Source organism: Macrotis lagotis, chromosome X (genome assembly GCF_037893015.1).
Source record: "Macrotis lagotis isolate mMagLag1 chromosome X, bilby.v1.9.chrom.fasta, whole genome shotgun sequence".
In the NCBI taxonomy this organism is placed as follows: domain Eukaryota; kingdom Metazoa; phylum Chordata; class Mammalia; order Peramelemorphia; family Peramelidae; genus Macrotis; species Macrotis lagotis.
In genome coordinates this window covers 152,333,713-152,353,279 of record NC_133666.1, presented here as the reverse complement: position 1 = coordinate 152,353,279, position 19,567 = coordinate 152,333,713, and the positions used below count along the sequence as shown (strand labels likewise).

The window sequence follows — 19,567 nt, the reverse complement described above, 5'->3', positions numbered from 1 at the left end:
TTAAGCCTTGCTGGGTAGTTCATTCTTGGCTGCATTCTAAGCTCTTTTGCCTTCTGGTATATTGTATTCCAAGCCCTACGAGCTTCCACTGTAGTTGCTGCTAAGTCCTGTGTGATCCTGACTGCAGCTCCATGATATTTGAACTGTGTTCTTCTGGCTGCTTGTAATATTTTCTCTTTGACTTGGGAGTTCTGGAATTTGGCTATAATATTCCTAGGGGTTGGTTTTTTGGGATCTCTTTCTCTGGGGGATTGGTGGATTCTCTCCATTTCTATTTTGCCCTCTGCTTCTAGAATATCAGGGCAATTTCCTGTAGTAATTCTTTGAAAATGATGTCAAGGCTCTTTTCCTGATCATGCCTTTCAGGTATTCCAATAATTTTCAAATTATCTTTCCTAAGTCTGTTTTCCATATCAGTTGTTTTTTCAATGAGATATTTCACATTTTCTTCTAATTTTTCATTTTTTTTTGTTTTGAAGTATTGATTCCTGATTTCTCGTAAATTCATCAATCTCCCTGAATTCCATTCTTTGTCTGAAGGATTTGTTCTTCTCAGAGAGTTTTCTTATCTCTTTTTCCATCTGGCCAATTTTGCTTTTTAAAGCATTCTTCTCCTCAATAACTTTTTGAACTGTTTTGTCCATTTGACCTAAGCTGGTTTTTAGCATGCTATTTTCTTCAGCATTTTTTTGGATTTCCTTGACTAAGCTGCTGACTTCATTTTCATGTACTTCCTGCATCTCTCTCTTTTTTTTCCCAGTTTTTCTTCCAACTCCCTCATTTGATTTTCAAAGTCTTTTTTGAGCTCTGTCATAGCCTGAGCCCAATTTCTGTTTTTCTGGAGTCTTTAGATGCAGGAGCTTGTGCTTCCTCATCTTCAGACTGAGTATTTTGATCCTTCTTGGGCTCATTTGCAAAATATTTCTCAATAGTCTTCCTTTTGTTTCTCTGCTTGCTCATTTTCCCAGCCTGGGCCTGATTTGGGTGCGCTTCCTGAACTTTTGGGGCACTCGCACAAGGGTCTCAGTGTGTGAGGCTCTGTCCTCCCTCCTGGTCTGTGAATGACCATAAGCACCTCCCTCTGCAACGAGGCTGAGGTGGGGGGGGGCTGCTGTTCTATGGGGGGCCTAGACTGGGATCAGGATCTGAATGTGGTCAGAACCCCAGAGTCCTGTTCAGGGGCAGAGGACCGAGCTCACAGTCTCTCTTCATTCCCCTCCCTCAGCTCAATGGGCTCATGCCCTGGAGGCTCCTGCTTACCGGCTCACCTGCTTCTGTTTCCGGCTCTGGGCTGCAGAAAGACCAAGCTGCTCCCTGTGTGCCCTGAGGGCTGGGCTCCACGTGCTCACTCTGGCAGAGGTCCCCCACTGTTCCCCCACTTTGTGCCCGGTGCTCCTCAGGGTGCAGCTCAGGGGACTCCCCCGCTGCTGTGAGCCGTGGCTCCCAGCGTCCTGGGGCTGCCTCTGGGAGGCTGAAGTTCTTTCACTCTGGTGGGCCGCCCCTCTGACCCTGGGGAGCACAGCCTTTCTGCTCTTTTCCAGGTTACCTTGAGTAGGAGAACTGCCTCATTGGGTCCCTCTGTGGGTTCTGTCTCTCGAAAGTTTAGTTAGAGTCCTTAGCTGATGAGTTTTATTAGAGAGCTCCTAAGACTCAATCCCTTCTTGTGGCCATCTTGGCTCCGCCCCCCTATTCCAGGCATTTTCACTGGCTGTCCCTTATATCCAGAATTGTCATTCTCCTTATCTACATCTCCTGTCTTCCTTCAAGTTTCAACTAAAATCCTTTCTCCTACAGAAAGTCTTCTCCAACTTCTTTTTAATTATACCTTTCCTCTTTTATTATTTCAAATTTCTTCTGTAGATGGTTTGCATGCTGTCTCCTCCATTTCACTGTGAAATCCTTGAGAACAGGGATTTTTTTTTACCATTCTATATATCCTCCAGTGTTTAACATACTGGCATAAGTAGGTGTTTAATAAATGTTTACTGACTGACAAAATATCTAGTAGGAGTCTACCTACTAAGACATATACAAGAACTATATGAATATAAATACAAAACAATTCTCAGAAACAAAGATAGCCCTAAATAAATTATTAGTTATTTAAGACTGAGCTATGTCAATAAAATGGAAAGGACAATATTATCTAAATTATGCCATATAAATGTCATATTAATCAAGCTACTAAAGTATTGATTTAGAGAGCTAGAAGAAAAAAATACCAAAATTCATCTGAAGAAACAAAAGACAAGATTCTTAATAGAAATAATAAAATAAGGAGAAACCTAGGGAGATTTGTATGAATGATACAAAGCAAAGTGAGCAGAACTAGAATAACAATTTATAGCAACACTAATATAAAGACAAATAAATTTCTAAGATTGAAGAACTCTTATTGGAAGTGACCAATTATGATTCTGGAGTATCAGTGATGAAGTATGTCATTCCTTTCCTGGCAGAGGAGTGATGGAATCAAGATGCAGAATGAGGCATGTCTAATTTGTAGATGTCAGTTTGGAAGAACATAACTGACTCAATTTTGTGCTGTATTTGCTGATATTATATAAATGTACAGAGTATATATAGAAAGTTTCTTTTACTCCCTTCCCCAATCACTTTACAGTTACAAAAGAACTTAAGAACTCTGAATAGTTCCCAGAAACTCATTACTCTTTATTCTTTTTAATAAAACACTATTAGGAGCTTAGCAAACATTATTGACTGATAAAGAAGGTTTGTGATGGAAAATGCTATCTATATCCAAAGAATGTATTATGAAATATGAATGCAGATCAAAGCATGCTATTTTCACCTTTTCAAATTTGCTATTTGCTTTTTCCTTCTAGAGGATTTCCCCTTTTTTTTGATTCTTCTTTTATAGTGTGATCAATATAGAAATATATGTAAGATGACTGTATATATATAATCTATATTAGATTACTTGTTTTTCTAGGGGGGGAGGAAAGGGTAGGAGGTAGAACATTTTATAAAAGTTAATGCTGAAAATTATCTTAATATAATTAGAAAAATAAATAAAAAAGACTTGTTCTCTCTTCTGTCTGTTGTAAATGGCTATGCTAAAGAACTTTGCAACAGTTTTAGCATCCTTTTTTCTTTTGTAAAAAAATATATCTTTTTCTGTCTATGTGACCTACCTGATCTTAGCCAAAGCTCAAGAGGAGATAGCCTGAACATTCCTGCAACAATTCTGGCAATTGCTGGCTCTTACTATCTCAAAGTCTCATATTCAAGAACTTCCAGTAGGCATAAAAAAAATGTTCTCCCAATTTGGGAAATTCTTTAGAGCTGATAAAGTCCAGCATTTGAATAAACTAAATTGATAAAATGAGAGAAGTTACTGTTTTATTTTTCCCTATTGTCTCATCTTATCTCTTGTCTCTGAGGAAATTTTCTGTTTCAGTGTAGAAACTTTTTCTATTTCTTGGTCAATACTTGAGAAAGACTAGAATTTTTCTGATCATATTGCCCCTTCATCTTATTTTCTGCAGGTAAAAGAATTGCCAAAAGGTTAGTCTGTCATTTATGACTACTATACTGTCTTGATCACCCTACCTGTTTAAATTTTTTATTTAGTTTTTAAGCCATGATGAAGACAAAGCTGATGTGTAAGTCTCAATTCTGACTAAAGTAACAATAGGATCCTCTATCCCCTTGCAAAAAAGACAGAATTTTGACAAAAGTACAATATATGGAGTGCTCAGTGGTAATTATGGAATATAATCTGTGTGAAACTTGGAAAATGAATTTCTGGAAAAGCTGGTGTAAGTCTTTACTTATTGAGCTTTTTCAATCTATATGGCCACCAAGTAAAAATCTTTTTACAAATTCTAAGTAAAGGAGCCACTTCTAATCTGAGAAGTCTCCTTTCCAATAAAAAGGGACTTCTTCTGACCTTTTAATTAAACTTACATGAAAGACTCTTTCCACTGAATTTCAAAATTGTAACTTTCAGATTAGATAAGAAAACTTCTTAAAGGTAGAAGCTGTCCTTTTCCTTTTTTTTCATCCCTAGAGTTTATAACAGTGCTTAACAAAGTTAGGCAATTAAAAGATAGCTGATTTTCTTTGAATTTCCAATTCTGGTCAAGTTGGAAAGTTTAGATAGATAAGAAGAAAAAATATTTTTAAAATAAAGGATGATCCCATTTAACTTCTCACAGTTATCATTTTCCCTTCCTGGAGAGTGACAGAAAATGCTCAATTCTTTTTTTTTTTTTTAGATTTTTTTTTCAAGGCAATGGGGTTAAGTGGCTTGCCCAAGGCCACATGGCTAGGTAATTATTAAGTGTCTGAGGTCGGATTTCAACCTAGGTACTCCTGACTCCAAGGCTGGTGCTCTGTCCACTGTGCCACCTAGCCACCCCAAAATGCTCAATTCTTAAACAACATTGCTGAAGCAAGATAATTAAAGTTTTATCTTTCAAACAAGGAAAGTGGATTACAGTTTGAAGTTTTGAAAACTTAGGATCCTCCTATTGTCACAAGCCTGGAAATGAAGGTCCTCATTTAAATCAGGAAGAGAATGTTTTTAAAGAGAATTTTTTCCCTTGGTATGTCTGGTGTGAATGATTAGAACCTAATTGTCTAGGTAAAGTAGAAGCTGTTGCCTAAAGGAAGTGAAGTTTTATCTGACAAGATGAAAAAAATACCTATGTATCTAGAACGCTTTAGTTAGGATTTAATTAACGTAGAACTAGTGATGTTTTTTCACCTAAGTTGGGATAATAGAAAGTCTTCGTTGGTAGCTATCAAAATGATAGTTAAACCCCCCCCCCATAAGATTTAGTGAAATATTGAGGAAAGTTTCATGGGAATTTTTGATCTCATTTAAATAATAGAATTAATATTTCCTCTTCTAAATCTGTGAACTTTGGCAATGCTTGTTTCCTCAGAATGATTTTTTAAAATTGTAATTATTCTGTTTTTTCTGAAAGCAACTAACATAGAATATGAAATTTGAAGTAAAATGATTTTTCATGTGAGGTAAAGTTTTTTTTAACTGAATTGATACTTCATTGAGCAAATACATAATTATTTTTGGAGTAGAGGGAGTCTGTTTTAAATCTATGACTGCTTTATGTTAGAATATATTTAGAATTCCTTAAGATTATTATTTTAAGAAACCATAGTGTAAGAAATATTATGATTGGGGCAGCTAGGCGGCACAGTGGATAGAGCACTGGCCCTGGAGTCAGGAGGACCTGAGTTCAAATTTGACCTCAGAGACTTAATAACTGCCTGACTGAGTGACCTTGGGCAAGTCACTGAAACCCATTGCCTTAAATAAATACAATTTTTTAAAAAAAGAAATGTTATGATTTTTATAACTGAATTTTTAACTTTTTTGTAGTCTTTTTTTGCCTTTCTGGATAAGACTCTTACATTGCCATATGGGCATGTTCTGGATGGCTAAAGTTGACTGTTATCTTTAGAAGTCTCATTATCTGAGATCTTGGCATACTGAATTTTTTTTTGTTTTTTAGCTTGTTTTTTTTTGCAAGGCAAATGGGGTTAAGTGGCTTGCCCAAGGCCACACAGCTAGGTAATTATTAAGTGTCTGAGACCGGATTTGAACCCAGGTACTCCTGACTACAAGGCCAGTACTTTATCCACTACGCCACCTAGCTGCCCCCATACTGAATTTTTGAGCCAGGTAAGATTAATTTTAAAAAAGTAATTGAAATGGACATGTGAATGAGTCTTGTGCCTAAAGACAATGATAAATGTACTAAGCCCCTCTTCCAATAGTTCAAAGATAATATTAGGTTTGCTTATGACATAGATGATTTATATGAATCGTCTGAATTCTGATTATGAAAATAACAAAACTGCCTCTGGAATAACATATAAACCAACTTAGTGTGGACAGAATCACAGTTTAAAATTTTTTTCTAGTTTAGGAGTTGATATGCAGCAATAACCTGTTATTTGTTTTTTCTTAGTATATATTCATTTTGCATATAAAATGCCAAAGTGAATATTTTAATTTCTGCCTTAACTGATTTTTACTGTGTTTAAATTAAAAAAAACTAAAATGAAGAATGGATACTTTTGGATAATAATAAGAGACCTATTTTGGAAAATGACATCTACATCCAGAAAACAAAACAGAACTATAGAATTTGAATATAAAGCAAAGCATACTATGTTCACTTTTAAAATTTTGTTTTATGTTTTTTCTTTCTCTTTCATGGTCCCCCTCCCCTTAGTTCTAATTCTTCTTTTACAGCATGACTAATATGGAAATATGTTAAACAGGATTATGCATGTACAACTTATACTAGATTGTTCACTGACACTAGGAGGTAGTAAAGGGAGGTTGAGAAATGTGGAACTCATAAACTTGAAAATGGATGAATGTTGAAAAGTACCTTTATAAGTAATAAAAAAAATAAAATGAGTGTAAAAAAAGTTTTAGATAAAAAGAATAAAGACTAATAAAAAGCTAAAAAAAAAGAATGAATGCTATTGGACCGTATATGTGATGTGGAATTTTCTGCCTGCAATTTGATTTGCTTAAGAGTTTTGAGGTATGCTTTAATTGTTTGATAGTTAAGCCACCATTCAAAGGAAATGCCAAGAGCTGTTCAGAGACTAGTCTTCTGGAAAACATGGAAAAAAACTGGTGGGTTATAATAGCTGCATCCTGTCAATGCTGTTTCCCCTACTATGCTAGTTAGTTTCTGAAGAGGCATGTTTCCCACCAGGTTGATTCTGAGCCTGCTATTACTCTAAAACGTATCTGTTTCTTTATACTTGATATCCAACCAGAGCTAAAGGAGTTTTCCAAGGTTATACTTATTATATATAAGTCAGTCTGAACAGCCCTCTTAGTATTTTTATGACCATATACCTTATCTTTCTTTCATAGTCCATTTCTCTCACCTTACCAAGATAATTTCATAAATTTGTTAAATGAATCTTAGCGCTATTATTGTTTTTCAATTTTGTCTGACTTTTTTACACCGCTTGTGGAAGTTTCCCAGTAAAGATACTGGAATGGTTTGCCACTTCCTTCTCCAAGGTCCTCACTGAGGAAATTGAAGCAAACAGAAGTTTGCCCAGGGTTACAAAGCTACTTTAAGTGTCTGAGGCTAGATTTGAACTCTGTTCCTCTTGACTCCCAGTCCAGTACTCTATCTATTATACTACCTAGCTGCCTCCTATAATTAAATGAAAATGTAAAGGACTATATTGCTTTGATTTTTATTTTAAAATTCTGACCATTCGTAACTTCAGTTTACTAATCTAGGTGACTAGATAAGTCTTAAGACTTGCCATCTCCCTGCTTATTCATTTCATTTTCTATAGTTATGTATAAAGTCATGTTCGTAATTATCATATCTTTTCTAAATGATATGAGAATAAAACAGATACTCAGAAGGGTAGTATGACAGATATAATAGACTTTAATTTAAGCTTTCATTTATTGGATTAGTGATCAATTTTAGGTTTGAGAAAAACTATTAAGACTATTAATGTGATTGACTACCAAATGTTTCTCATTAAATAAAAGACTAAAAAGGACTTCTGATAGCAGTAATTGTATTAGTAACCTTAGAAATTCTGTTATTATATTAGTGAAAAACAATAACAAGAGGCTAAGTAAAAGAGATGATCCTAAATGAGACATTTTAAATTTGTTCAAGAAGGTAATAGAACACAGGACTAAAAGAGACAAGCAAAGTTGTAATTCCTTCAGATACATTTGAATACTAAGGATGTGGGTTTAGTTTAAATTGTTCCACTTGCGGACTGTTACAATAATCTAAGAGTATGGTGATTCCCAGAGTGGTGTCAGTGTCAGAGAAGGAAGTGTATTTAAAAGGTGTTCAGACCTTAAACATCCCTATTTACATGTTTCTCTTCTTTGAACTCCTTGGGTAAGGATTATTTTTAGATGACTTGAAATCTCCAGTGTCCAGCTGCCCAGCACAGAATGCAGCACAAAGTGCTTCATGCTTTTTTTGATTGAATTAATGATTGAAACCAAATTCAAAAGGTATTTGCAGAAGGAGATGAAGAAAGACTTGAGAAGAACAAGTTGGGAGAGAAAGATTTCAAAGGTGATTTGGAGGAACTGAAGACTTGTGAATAAGAGAAGAAATTGAATTTGAGTAGAAAACATTTGGGAGGATGGGGGGGGAAACAAGTTAAAAGAAGAACAATTTGAGTAGAAGTATTGAAGGACTCAATGTGAAGGAGGATTCAGTGTGGTAACCCTAGGGTAAGACACTTGACTCCTGAACTCAGTTTTCTAATTTGTAACTTCCTCCCATTCTCATTTGTACTTGTGAGTGCTCAGTCAAGTTCTCAAAGGGTAAATGACCAATTCTACCCTTAAGTTTCTAGAAGTAAAAATCTGAGGGAATTGAGGATTTCCTAGAATTACTGATTAAGAACAATCAATCTATAAACATTTATTAAATATCTACTATGCTGTAAGCACTAGACCTACAAAAAGAGGTAAAAATTAGTCTTCACCCTCAAGGAGCTTACAGTACATTGGGCATTGGGGGAGAGACATCAGGCAACCAAATACAGAATAAACTATATACAGCATAATCTGGAAATAGTTAAAAGAGGGAAGGCACTGGGAAGAAAGAAGAAGAATTGCGGCTGACTTTCCGAAGGTGGTGGGATTTTAGAAATACTTAAAAGGGAAGCAAGGGAGGATGGAGGTCAGTGGTTGGAACAGAAGGAAGGAGAATGCTTTAGGAATATCTAGAGTCAGCATTTGGTAGAACAGTTGGGGGTCAGGGGTTTAAAAGTGCAAGAAGACAGGTCGGAAGCTAGTCAAGCATGAAACAATGGGGACTTGCTAATGAAGCATTGGCAATGTTAGAGAGAAGGGGGCATTCATTGAGAGAACAAAGATGAAGAAACTGTCAGACCATGGCAACAACTTGGATTTGGAAGGTGAGAGATAGTGAGGAGAGGATGATTCATAGGTTGTGAGCCTATAGGATTGGGAAAGATTACCTTCAAAAGTAACATGGAAGGGGGTAACACCAGTCCTGGAGTCAGGAGGACGTGAATTCAAATCTGACATCAGACACTTAATAATAGCCTGTGACCTTGGGCAAGTCATTTAACACCACTGCCTTGCAAAAACAAAAACAACAAAAAACAACAGGAAAGGTAGAGAAGGGGGAAAATTAAGGAGAAAGACAGAGTTTAAGATGTCTACTGTATATCCTTTTTGCCATTTATCAGAAAGTTAATAACTTTCGTATTTTAAGGATATTTACCAAACAGGTTTAAATAGGCAACAAAGCCAATCCTTCCTAAGTGGGATATGCTTTACCTCCCCAAATAAAGTGTAGGGGAGAGCAGGTATAATTTTGCTTAAAGTCTGTGGCAAAGGGGAAACTCAAAGCTTCTTATATTCATAACATTTTTTCCCCTTTGTTGAAAAGTCCTCCTTAATTTAGAGGGAATTTCTTTGTAGGATTCTTCCTTGCTGTGTTTAGTTATCTCCCAGCTCCTAATGCAGATATCTGTTATTCACTGCTGCTCTGGGCATCACTGCCAGCTCTGACCTTTGGAATCAGATCCTATTGTTGGTCATTTTCTGGTCCTTGATGGATAGAATTTGACTCACAACTGTGAATACTCTCCCTTGCCTGACTTCCCTTTATAATGGCCTTGCCTTGGTCAAGATATTCCCAAATCTTGCCTTTACTTGCTGCTAGAATCTTTGTGTGAAATACACAGATCCATATCTGTATTTAATTCTCCTGTCACAATCTATTGCCTGTGTGTCATATTTTCTCCCATGGCCTTCAAATTAAGAGTTTGGCCTAGTTTGACTTTCTCTCTTTTGATTTATTCCACTTAAGAGGTCAGCTAGGTGACACCATGGATAGAATACTTTAAAACTCATGTTCATTGGGGCAGCTAGGTGGCGCAGTAGATAGAACACTGGAATCAGGAGGACCCAAGCTCAAATTTGACCTCAGACACTTAATAATTGCCTAGCTGTGTGACCTTGGGCAAGTCACTTAACCCCACTGATTTAAATAAATAACATTTTTTAAAAAGACCCAGATTCATGAGCTCAAATCTGGCCTTGGACACTAGTTGTGTAATCCTGGGTAAGTCATTTAAACCTGTTTGCCTTAGTTTCCTTATATTTAAAATGGACAAGAGAAGGAAATGTCAAATTATTCCAGTATCTTTGCCAAGAAAACTCTAATTGAGGTCTTGAAGAATCAGACATGACTGAAAAATAACCGAACAATAACAATATTCCACTTAGGCAATATAGTTTTTTCTCTGGACTTTGTTAGAGTTTTGAAGCTACTTTTCCTCACTGTATCTAATTTGTCATTGGCTCCAGGTAAAGACACTTTTAGGAGTCACTGCCATTGCAGGGACATTACTGGGTTATTTATAAATCCAGTAGGGTAGAGACTGAGGCTTCTCTTAGAGATTCTAAGACCACCTAATAATTCATTGACTTTACTGAATGATAATTTCCTTCTTTATCAAAAATGGGAAAATTATATTCTGGTTCTGATACTCACCCATAGAACAGTATTCTGGCAGCTGTATTAGAAATGATTGGAATCTTAGGGGGAAGTGGCCCTACTTCCCTTTTAAAGTATGCATTAAAGAAGAAAGCCAGACATAATTTCACATGCACCCTAGATTTGGAAAGAAATGATTATAAAGAATGTAGAGGAATAATACAGGTTAGATTTCACAAAGTAAAATGTAAATATGGGTTCAGAATGAAATATTGAAGTTATCAAGGGAAAGAATTCAAGTATGGAAGAATGATAGGAGTAGTCTAAAGAGACCAATTAAGGTTTCTAAATGTGTGTGTGTGTTAAGGTAAGCTTAAACATCAGGATTTTAGTGGAGAGAGGGCAGAAATTTTTAGGTACCAGAAGATAAGATAAGGGTTAGAATCCAGGCAGATACAAAAGTTTATATATGCTTTAAAAAACGCTAGGGGCAGTTAGGTGGCGCAGTGGATAGAGCACCAGCCCTGGAGTCAGGAGTACCTGGGTTCAAATCCAGCCTCAGACACTTAATAATTACCTAGCTGTGTGGCCTTGGGCAAGCCACTTAACCTCATTGCCTTGCAAAAACTAAAACAAACAAACAAAAAGACATGCTTATGGTTGGATATTCATGTGAACATTTGTGCAAAATATATATATATATATATATATATATATATATATATATAATATGTTTATATATTTCTTTTTTTTTTTCTGGACTTGCTCTGTAATACTCTACTACACTACAGCCTCAGAGCCCTTAGTCTCAAAACTTACTTCAAGCTCTTCAAAGACTATAGCAATGGCATTTTAGGCCCTGGTTGATCCTCTCTAAAATAAATATGAATGCAGTCCTCTGAAAGATTTTCATCTGAGGGTCACCACCAAAAAAGCTAACCACAAAATGATAAATAATTTTGACCACAGCAATCATGAAATCACTTACTAATAAGTGTTGAGATCTATACCTATGGAAAGAAAATGCATACTGATAAATTCAGATTTTTTTTTTTAAGGATTTTGCCTTTTGCAAGGCAATGGGATTAAGTGGCTTGCCCAAGGCCACACAGCTAGGTAATTATTAAGTGCCTGAGGCTGGATTTGAACCCAGGTACTCCTGACTCCAGGGCTGGTGCTCTATCCACTGTGCCACCTAGCCACCCCCAGATATGTTTTAAAGAATAAACAATACTTCAACCACTTTCTTAAGTAGAAACATAAAACCTAAAAATTTCATATACTGAATCCAGGAGATGGCATTAGGAGGAAGAACACTCCTAAAAAATTTGGTTGACCGTCCCTAACTCTACAATGTTTTAAAATCCAGTTAAGGAAAAAGATAATCCATTGACTATGACACTATATTCCATTTATAGGGAAGATTTTTATAAATGGAAGGAAACTTTGAGAATGGAATGGAACTCTGATCTCTTGAATTAGACTGAAGAGGAAGTAGCTGTGCACCATTTCAAAGATGGCTTATAGCTGTCTGTAGTAATTGATTACTCTTTTGCCTTTAGCAAAGGTCTTACAAAAATAGTTTGGAGAGTTATCTGAGACTGGTAATTGAAGTAATAAATTAGGAAGCCATACCTCAATTGAGTAGTTTGAGTGTATTAAGGATTGGAAAGCAAATGTTTGGTTTGAGTCATTGAGATGATGTTGTGACTCTGTTTATTCAGGTCTGAATCCCTGAATAAATTATAAAAGAGTGTTTTGATTCTCTGATTGTAGATCCATGAAATTTTTAAGGTTGTTTCTGAGGGAAACAAGAATTAAGGTGTGTGGAGGCAGGTACCCCTAGAATTCACCTTGCTAGTGATTTTGAATGAGCACAGGGTCTTGATTCTGTGGTGCAATTATAGGTAGATACAGTGACATTCTGGCATATGACAGAGCTGACTAGTACAGTACTACATAGGAAAGGAGAAGGCTAAGTATAAATATAATGTTATGAGCATTTTGAATGGGTGGATGGATTTACATGCAATCCTTATTGTTTCCACTATGACAGCAGGTTCTCCTTAGTGTGCAGATTTTTGGACTTAAAAGTACAAGGGAGTATAATTTCCAACCATAGGACTTGATTTCTGAATTTCATATAACTAAAGTTATCAAACATTACCTGTTTCTCTTTTTCTGATGTTCTCTGTTAGAATTTTCAGATTCACTACCACTACTTGTGTTACAGCGTGAGCGGGACCTGCAGGAAAAATACCAGAAAAATTAGGACAAGTGTTATTTAGGAAGGAAAAAAAAAACACTTTAAATGCCTCTGAAGATTCTATTTTACAACATAAACTCTAAAAAAAATAGCTTTAGTTCTCATTCTCTAGGTTATTATTTCTTCAATTAAATTCAGGTATCTTTGGGAAATTCCTGAAAAGAAAGTTAGAGAAGATCTAGTTTGCTAGCATATTGCAGCAGCAGGGACTATCTCCAACAGATCTGATAAAGAGAATCTATAAATCACATTGTGGAGCAAAACATTAAAAACAGAATTACTAATGAATCTTTAACAAACTTAGATGAGAAAAAATAAACACATAGTTGAAAGTTTTGAAAACATTAAAATCTTTAGAGAAAATTTTAAAAGCTTAATCTCACAAGTCCTAACTTGAAAATTATTATTATTATTATTATTATTATTACTACTCAAGCTGAAAAATTGTCCAGAAACCTACACAATCTTGGCCCATCCTCTATTTGTTTTTACCTTCTCCTTTGCTTTAGATCTGAGTCCTCACCACTGTTACGTGCTTTCCTGAGGAGGAAAAAAATAAGTAAGTTAAAGTAGATTATGATCAAGTAGCAGAGGGAAAAAAAATCCAAAGAAACCAAAAAATTCCATCAACAAAAAGATTATTTTAAAACTTGCCCTAACCCTTCCCTATCACACAGGGACACAGAATGACCATTGAGCCTAAAAATCATTCAATCCCCTTCAGTCATATCTGACTCTTTGTGATTCCATTTCTGTTTTTGTTGACAAAAATACTGAAGAGATTTGTTATTTCCTTCTCCAGCTCATTTTGTAGTTGAGGACACAGAGAAAAATAAGGTTAAGTGACTTACCCAGAGTCATACAACTAGTAAATGTCTGAGACCACCACCTAGTTGCCCCCAAATCCCTTGGATTTACTCAAATTAATGGTAAATTCTATTTGTCAATATCTGAATTATCACTTTATATAGGAAAAGTGCCCAAGGGCATGTCCTAATAGGAAAAGAATCAGTGTTCTGGACTGATAAGAATTACACTGTCTTTTTTTTCTGCCATGTATTTATTTGATTTTTAATTCATGGTATAAAAGAAGCATTTCCATAACATAGTAGAATAAAAAATTTACACACAAAACTGCAAAGATATTACAACTTGCTATTCCTTTTAAATATATAAAGTTATTGAGTAAATTTCTTTTTTTCTCCCCCTCCCTCCTCCCACCCCTGCCCTAGAGATGGCTACTTCAGATACATTAGGTATATATAAGTAAAATTATACTATAAACATTTCTATTTATCAGTTCTTTCTCTATATGCAGATGGTATCTTTTTTCATATGTTCTTTTTTTTTTAAGGTTTTTTTTTTTGGCAAGGCAAATGGGGTTAAGTGGCTTGCCCAAGGCCACACAGCTAGGTAATTATTAAGTGTCTGAGACCAGATTTGAACCCAGGTCCTCCTGACTCCAGGGCCGGTACTCTATCCATTGTCCCATCTGGCTGCCCCTGATCCTTTGTTTTAAAACTTAGTATATGTCTAAAAATTAAAATTTGATTCCACAACTCAAACCTATTATTATTGCTTTTTTCTAGTCCACAAAAAAGATAAAGGATTTCCACTTGGCTTCAACAGTCAACTTGTTAAAGCCTCATTGCTATGTTATATTATTAATATTTCAATATTTTAGAATCTGGGTATACTTTTTGGAAGGGATTTGAAAGGGATTAAATCTCTTAGAGAAATGTTTAAGTTAACTGATGTGAAAGCATATTTCTCTGATCAGTTTATTATATACTATGAAGCATTTGGTTGGCTCAACAGTAATGCTTGATGATTTTGTGTGTCAAAGAAAGTTCAAAATATGGGGAAATCTGTGGATGGATCTATAAAGGGTGTTAATATATGGACAGATGTGGAAAAAAAAGACAAGAGACTGTGAATCAAGAGTTCACTGATCTATATGGGCTACTTACCTTCTTCTAATTGGCTGTCCAGGCTCATGATCACTACTGCCAGATGGATTTCGTCTTCGTGAATAAGGGAACTTTGGTGATTTATTACGATCATTGGAACAATTATATAGTCCTCTGGAGTTAAGAAAATGACAGTAAACAATTACAACTTGAAAATTCAATAATTACACCTAATCTAACCCAAAGAAATCCTTCCAAGACTCCACTTTATTTATGAAAATAAAATTTTCTAACCTGACAAAGATAGTAAAAAGAAATGAATCAACATAAGAAATAATTATTTGCAGGAATAGACACATGATATTAATAAATGGATAAACAAGAGGCTACAGTGAAATAATCTTTGTTATAATCAACACTCCCCATATTTTTTTAAAATTTGGAGGCAATTGGGTTTAAGTGACTTGCTAGTAAGTTTCTGAGGTCACATTTGAACTCAGATCTTCCTCTTCTAGAGCCTGTGTTCTCTCTGCTTTGATACCTAGCTGCCCTTGTTGAAAGCAATCCTAGTGTAAACATGATAATAACCATTACTATAATTGTATTGAGTTTTAAAGTTTCAAAGGAAGTTCTTCCTCTTATAATAAATAACCCTGTCAAATAGATAATATATGCATTCTGATTTATACATTCAGAATTTGAAGTTATTTAACTCACTTAACCAGGTAGTAAGTGTTGTTACTGGTATATGAACTCAGACCTCCCAAATTCATATGTTCACCATCAAACTTCCCATTAAATAATCATTGAAAAGGAAGAAATTCTGACTAGTCTGAATATCCTTGGCATTACAGTGTGGTTAATTAGAATAAGCTAATTTTTGTATACGATTTTATAGCAGTATTTCACATTAGAATATGTTCTTTTGAGATTTTTACTCAATTACTCTTGTTTCTGAAGATTTAGAAAAGTCATGATTTGAATGCTGATAGCTAGCTGACAGACAGATTCCCTTATTCTCATGATCTCCTTTGATGATACAGTCCATGGCTGATAATGATAACAATGATAAACTTTACCCCTGGGGTCCATTTTCCTCCCATGGTGCATTTGTTTTGCTTCTTTGGGATTCAGGGCTATTTTCAAATGTAGACTTCTTAAAGCTTTTAATTGAAAAAAGAAAAAATACAAATCAATACATAAATATACATGTTTCTCCAGTCAACTTATATGACTTAAAATTATCTAAAGTTAAACTCCCAAGGAAAAAATATATACATATTTATTTTCATTTCTGCTTATACTGTTTCAATTCTGCAAAAATTAGGTCATCAGTCACTGGAAGAAACTTCTATATAACTGACATTTTCTGACCATATCTTGAAATTTCAAATTGAATTTCTATTCTTATTTTCTGACGAAAAAGCACTTCTGCCCTGAAAAGATCTCTTGGACAACAAGATCAAATAAGTCAATACTTAAAAGAAATTATTTCAGACTATTAATTGGAAGGATAAATATTAAAGGTGAAGATTCAATATTTTGTCAATGAGAAAATAGGCTCATTGGAAAAGATTACGCTGAGGAAAATTGAAGGCCAAAGTAGAAGGGAATTGGAGAGGAGGAGATGAATAGATAGTATCATGAAAGTAATAGCCATGAATTTTGAGGTCAAACTTCAGGAGATCATGGAGGACAGAAGGGCCAGGCTTGCTATATAGTCCATGGGGTCACAAAGAGTCAGACACAACTAAACAACTAAAAAAATAATATTAGATCAGTTTCTCATGTATATATTGTTCTAAGGAAACAGACTATTTCTTTATTGCATGACAGAAACAGAAGTATTTTAATAGAAAGCTGGGTTTAAAGTAGATGAAAAACTAAGTTATATTTCTTGGGAGTGCCATATAGATTTTGCCTAGTTGTTTAAGGTTGTTGGCTAGGTTTTTCTATTTTCTCCTTATGTATGTTTTTTTTTGCAAGGAAATGGGGTTTAAATGACTTGCCCAAGGTCACACAGCTAGATAATTATTAAGTGTCTGAGGTTGGATTTGAACTCAGGTCCTTGTGACTTCAGGGCCAGTGGCTCTATCCACTGTGCCACCTAGCTGTCCTTCCCCCACTGCCCCCACCCCCGCCCCTGCCAAATGTGTTCTTGAAATCATTTGTGGGAATTGACTTAGTTCATCATTGTTTTGATGCTTACTGCTTTGTAATTTAGTATTTCTGGATCATTTGTTGTTGTTCAGTTACTTAACTGTCCTTAACTGGATCCAGTTCTTAACTGGATGCGATCAAATAAGAGATGGAAATATTAAACTAAACATTTACATCTTGAGAATCAATGAGAAAAAGATAATTGAAAATATTTGCCAACATATTTCTAGAGGAAAAAATAAATCATAAAGAAATAAAAGACTCCCTCTAGGAGAGGGAGAGAAAGATTAAAAAAGGAAAATAGAAATTGAAAAGGTAAAAATAATTTTGAGTAGTGAATTAACTGGTAGATGATAAAATCATTTCTGATTCAGAGCAGACACTTTTACATAGCAGCATGACAGATCTCAGTGTTGTGCAAAAGGATGAAGTTGAAATAGACTGAATTCATTATGTACAATTGAAGAGACTTGGGATCTTAATTTTATGGCAGAATTGTTTTTTAAATTTTTTTTTATTGATTTTTGTTTTCTGCAGCATCATGATATCTCAAGTATCTGTTTTTAGAGAGAAAAAAAATCAATACATTGGGAAAATATAAAAACATATGCAATGTGTGTAACACTTGTAGACTTCCCACCTCCATATGCAGGGGGGTTTGTCCTTTCAGATCTCATCACTCAAGTCTTCCTTGATTTTTAGAATATTGTTATATTTTCTTTTTTTAATTAAAGATTTTATTTATTTTGAGTTTTACAATATTTCCCCCAATCTTACTTCCCTCCCTCAACCCCACCTCCACAGAAAGCAATTTTTTATATATTTACTTTTGATATTTTGGTGTGTCATTTTTCTATTTTACATTGTTGTATTTACTGTGTTAGTGTTTTCTTGATTCTGTTTACTTCACTCTGCCATCAGTTCATATAGATTTTTTCCTAGTTTGTCTGTATCCATCACATACAACAGTTTGTTTATTTCTCAAATAGCCATCTACTTTGTTTCTAATTCTTCATTATCACAAAACATGCTACTATAAATATTTTGGAGTACAGAGGGACTTTTTTCTTACCTATGGCAATAATAAGTCTTCCTTGCAAATGATAAGGACATTTTATTCACTTTATTTGCATAATTGCAAACTGCTTTCCAGAATAACAGTACCATTGGTTTAAATGGAAAGATTTCTGCCACTGTAGGTACTTCAGCCTTTGGTTCATTTCCCCTTAGTTACTGCCAGATGGGAAAGGACTCATAGCTGTGTCCTCTCCCTAATCAGTCAGACATTAACTGGTCTATGGTCTTGGGATTATGGTCAGTGGAAGGATATCTTGGCTATGATAGTGATCTTGAAACCAAGGGCTGCTGAAAACTGTGAACATCACCTGTAGGGGAATTCCTGGCAAGGAATTAGATGGATACAATCCCAGGACCAAGTTTGTGACTAAAGTTCCTGAGGCAACTGTATCCATTTTGAAAAGAAAGGGCTAAAGGTATTCATTTTGACACACCAGAAAGGGACCCCTGGGTTGTGTAACAATCCTGTAGATTTTGAATAGCCTCCAGTCTACCTAGACTTTGGGGAGAATTCTAGCCTCTCAAGTTCTGGCTACAGGAAACCTTCCAAAGGAAATATCTGAGGTATTGTGTTTAAGCTATGTATTTATCTCTTCATCTGGAAAGCAGAAATGGACTAAACCCAACATCAAGGTAAGATATTCATCCCTCAGATCACTAAGTACTTAATCAACTAAACAACTAAGAAAAAAAATTAATGCTATTTCCTGAAAAAAGAATGAGAAACTCAAGAGAATATAGGAAGAAACTGAGGACCTCCAGAAGAGAGCCAAACAATTGTAGGGAGGTTCAAAATCTGGCACTTCCACTGCCACTTCCTCAATTAATTTTGAGGATTTGTTGGTTCTTTGATCCTTTCCCTGTCCCAGGGGCAGTCCACTAGGGATTGTCCCCAGTCTCTTCTGTCCTCTACAGGGTCTGACAGTAAGATCACCCTTTGAAAACAATGATTATAGGAGGACCATCTAGAACACACCTAGTGAGGGCAAGGAGCCTAACTTTATGCCTCTTTGTGATTTGCCCTAATCTAGAGGATGCATCACAGTCAGATCAGAGCTTCAGATCTAAAGAAATGAGTGCTCTAAGATTAGGGAAGTTTATTGAGAAATTACAAAACTTTTTTGAACGTATTGACTGACTTTAGCAGACACAAACCAATTGCCTTTATATTGATAATCTCAGGTTAAAAATAAAGTTTTTCTGGCCAAAATTCCCATCTAGGGACCCCAACCACATGGAACTTAATCAGTCATTTAAGTCACATCTGATGTGATTAAATGTTAAGTGACTTGTCCAGAATCACATGGTTAAGTGTCTGAAGCCAGATATGAATTCAGGAAGCTAAGTCTTCCTAGCTCTAGGACTCACATTTTATCCACTACTCAAGAAAAATATACAATATATTTGAAAAAAATGAAATCCTGAAAAAAATAGTTAATGATAGGTGGACTAATTGGAGTAGACCCATGTCTCTTCTATCTTTAAGCCTATATATCTCAAATTAAGAATTTATCAGATTTCTTTTCCTAAAAGAATAATTGAGAAGAAATTATGTGCTTAATAGGGTGAAAAGTTACATAAACCTTTTAGTGTGTGGAGGGTAGAAGTAGAAGGAAACACAAATAGCAGAGAGCTATGAGTAACTCAAAATCAGCATAACC

The 19,567-nt window shown here is 35.3% G+C and overlaps 1 protein-coding gene across 1 annotated transcript in view; it reads right to left on the bottom strand.

Moving 5' to 3' along the window:
- EPB41L4A (erythrocyte membrane protein band 4.1 like 4A) overlaps positions 1-19,567 on the bottom strand; it is a 198,857-nt gene that overhangs the window by 17,838 nt on the left and 161,452 nt on the right. The window contains exons 14-17 of the mRNA XM_074205000.1: positions 15,749-15,832; positions 14,730-14,843; positions 13,252-13,299; positions 12,661-12,738 (exon numbers count right to left, since the gene is read on the bottom strand). Coding sequence (XP_074061101.1) covers positions 12,661-12,738; positions 13,252-13,299; positions 14,730-14,843; positions 15,749-15,832 — 324 coding nt within the window. The remainder of the gene's footprint in view (positions 1-12,660; positions 12,739-13,251; positions 13,300-14,729; positions 14,844-15,748; positions 15,833-19,567) is intronic.